This window comes from Mus caroli, chromosome 2, assembly GCF_900094665.2.
Source record: "Mus caroli chromosome 2, CAROLI_EIJ_v1.1, whole genome shotgun sequence".
NCBI lineage: Eukaryota > Metazoa > Chordata > Mammalia > Rodentia > Muridae > Mus > Mus caroli.
Window position 1 is genome coordinate 27,048,507 of NC_034571.1, and position 3,548 is coordinate 27,052,054.

The window sequence follows — 3,548 nt, forward strand, 5'->3', positions numbered from 1 at the left end:
CCTCTGGCTCAAGGATACAGTTGCCTTTGAGAATATTGGCACTCCACATCAGGTCAGGTGGGTGCTCTGCACCCACCAGAATGCAGGCGAAACATAATAGCTTATGCTGGACACTGAGCATGTCTGCAGTCCTAGAACTTGGGAGGCTGAGGCAGGAAGAAAGTCTGTGCCCAGTTAAGGTGAGGCCTATGCAGCAAAGAGAGACCAAGTTTGGGGGGAAATGCTAAAATGAAAGTCAGAAGAAACCATGTTGGATTTTGGTTTTCCTTTTCCAATGTTTTAGGGAGAGGGGTTTGTGTGACATTTACTGCTGTTCTCAGACTGCTGCTCTGAGGCTGCAGCTCTCTCCCGACATCCTTGTGCGGTAGTAACTCCTGGTCCCATTGGTGACTCCTGCACATTCTTTCGAGGTCATTCACCACTTACGTTGTTGTTTACTTTTCCCTTGATTTGTTGAAAGCTGATGCAAATTAAGAGTCAGAGGAAAGAACTAGAGTGTAGAGTGCTGTTCTGTGCCCACTCTGGCTCTGCTTGTCCAAATCCCTTGTGTTCATCGAGTACCCTCTTCATGCAGTAGGGTTGAATTGCCTTCCCCAGGAAGCTGTCCTCAGGACAGCAAGGCAGGTGCCCACTGGTCCATGAAAAAGCTATTTGGTGCCAGAAGAGGGCGCCAGATCTCCTTATAGAAGGTTGTGAGCCATCCTGTGGTTGGTGGGAATTGAACTCATAGCTAGCCTTGAGTTCTTAGGTAGCTGAGGATGACCTTGAACTTCTTATCCTTCCCCAGCCATCTACTACTAAGCCTTTTAAATTAAAATATAATCATGTCATTTTTCTGCATAGTAATCATAATACACTGCTGGGGAGGGGGGATCGGCGCTAAGAAAAACAATAGTGACAGACGAGTCAGTTTCCCATGCACAGGCTGAGTGTGCGGTGTCATCCCCGTGCCACACAGAGAATGTGGCTATCCTGAGCTTTTCTCCAAGTGAATCGCATCAGTTAGATTCTTGTTAAAATGTCTCAGAAAGTTGTTCCGAGTGGCATCTCTGCCATTCACATTGTTTACACAGGCTTTCCTGTTGGTTCTGCTAGGATTGGTGCAGCAACATTTGTAGTGTATACATCACTTTGATTTGCTGTTTCTTTGGCACAGTAATTATCTCTGGGGACTGGAGGAGGTGGAGGTCCTGAGGTTTGTTTCCTGAGGTTTGTTTGTTTTGGTGATGGGTTATTGATAAGCCAGAGCCTCATACAATGAGCCTGTGAGGGATGTGTGTGAGCTGAGTGAGGCACTGATATCTCTCAATGTTTGTGCTTCTAGGTGGTTTAAAGGCTGGACGAAGTACAGTGGACTCAAAGGTAAGCACAGAGCTCCATCCTGTCAGCTTCTCTGGATGTGTGTGTGTGCCTGCATGTGTGTGTGTATGTATGTATGTATGCATGTGCAGATATGTGTACATGATACATGCTTGTGTTTGGAGAGACAGCATCAACTGCCTTCTGCCTCCACCTCTAAAAGCTAGGATTACAGGTGCACACAGCAGGGCTGGCTTTGCTTGCTTGTTCATTTTCTTCCTTCTAACAGTATTGTGAAGGTGTGACTGGGTGACAATAAACTGCCTGTGCCTACAGAGGCAGTTAGATACATTTGACCTGTCAATCAAGATGGTGAATGTGGGGCTGGAGAGATGGCTCAGTGGTTAAGAGCACTGACTGCTCTTTCGAAGGTCCTGAGTTCAAATCCCAGCAACCACATGGTGGCTCACAACCATCCGTAACGAGATCTGGCGCCCTCTTCTGGAGTGTCTGAAGACAGCTACAGTGTACTTACATATAATAATAAATAAATCTTAAAACAAACAAACAAACAAAAGATGGTGGATGTATTCATCACCTCAAAGATTTCTCCTGCCCCTTTGTCATCCTGTGTCCAGTAGATGGCAGCTTTAGGGAGCCTTATAGAAACAAAACCATGCAGATGTATTTTTGCATTGCCTTCGTTCAGCTTAACCACCAGCGTGTCTCTCCTGTGTGCTTGAAGCTGCTTTCTTCCGTGGCTTGGTATTAATCGTTTTGCAAATGGCAGCATCCTTGGTCTTGCGAAAGCTTTAGGTAGAGATGTGCTCACAGGAAGACCAGGGAAGGAGTTATAGAGTAGCCAAGAAGGAAGGAAACTGAGGAAGAAAGTGGGAAAGGGGAGCTGCCTTCTCTGAGACAGAATCTCAGATCTATCTGGAAAGACAGTGAGTGGCCTTGTCAGAGAGCTCGTGAAGGTCAGCAGTGCTTAAAGAAGAGACTTGGTGGTTTTTTGTTTTGTTTTGATTTTTTAAAAATATTTATTTATTTTATGTATGTGAGTACACTGTCTGTCTTCAGACACACCAGAAGAGGGCGTCAGATCTCATTACAGATGATTATGAGCCACCATGTGGTTGCTGGGATTTGAACTCAGGACCTCTGGAGGAGCAGTCAGTGCTCTTAACCGCTGAGCCATCTCTCCAGCCCCTTGTTTTGATTTTTTAGTTAGCTTTAACTACTTTTATGTGTATGGCTGCCCTAGTTAGGATTACTATTGCTATAAAGAAACACCATGACCAAAAGCAAACTGGGGAGGAAAGGGTTCATTTGGCTCACATTTCTGCATCCTCGTCGTCCATCACTGAAGGAAGTTAGGACAGGAGCGCATGCAGAGCTGGAGCCTGGAGGCAGGAGCTGATGCAGAGGCCGTGGAGGGGAGGGAGCTCCTGACTGGTTTGCTTCCATTGCTTGTTCAGCCTGCTGTCTCACAGAACCCAGGATCACCAGCCCAGCGAAGGCCCCACCCACAAGGGCTGGACCCTCTCCCATCAATCACTAATTAAGAAAATACTCTACAGACCAGATTTTGGAGGGGCTTTTCTCAATTCAGTTTCCCTCCTTTCAGGTGACTCTAGCTTGTACCAAGTTGATGTAAACTAGTCAGCACAGTGAGCGTCTCCCTGCATCTATGTTTACACATCATTTGTGTGTCTGTGCCCATGTTAGCCAGGAGCGAGCCTGTTGGCTCCTCTGGAGCTGTCCTTAGAGAGAGTTTAGAAATCACCCTGTGGGTACTGGGAAGCAAATCCGGGTTCTCTGCAAGGACATCGAGTGTTCTAACCACTGAGTCATCTCCCCAGATAACTAGCTTTAATTTTTGTTTGTTTCTTGTTTTTTGTGTTTTCAACACAGGGTTTTTCTCTGTGTAGCCCTGACCATCCTGGAACTTGCCTGATAGACTAGGCTGGTCTCAAACTCATTGGTTTCCCCCTCTGCCTCCCAAGTGCTGGGATTAAAGGCTTAGCTTTACTTTTTTAAGTGTTTGCATTGTAGGTGTGTATGTGTATCATATGGATTCAGTACTCACAGAGGCCAGAGAGGGATTAGATTCTCTGGGATTGGAATTACAGACACCTGCAAGCTGCTGTGTCTGGAAATTGAGCCCATAATCTCTGTAAAAATAGCCAGTGCTCAGTTGGGCGTGGTGGCGCATGCCTTTAATCCCAGCACTCAGGAGGCAGAGGCAG

General features: G+C 46.4%; 1 protein-coding gene across 1 annotated transcript in view; it reads left to right on the forward strand.

Moving 5' to 3' along the window:
• Gpr107 (G protein-coupled receptor 107) overlaps positions 1–3,548 on the forward strand; it is a 66,827-nt gene that overhangs the window by 21,529 nt on the left and 41,750 nt on the right. The window contains exon 6 of the mRNA XM_021149672.2: positions 1,325–1,362. Within this exon, the coding sequence (XP_021005331.1) occupies positions 1,325–1,362 (38 nt within the window). The remainder of the gene's footprint in view (positions 1–1,324; positions 1,363–3,548) is intronic.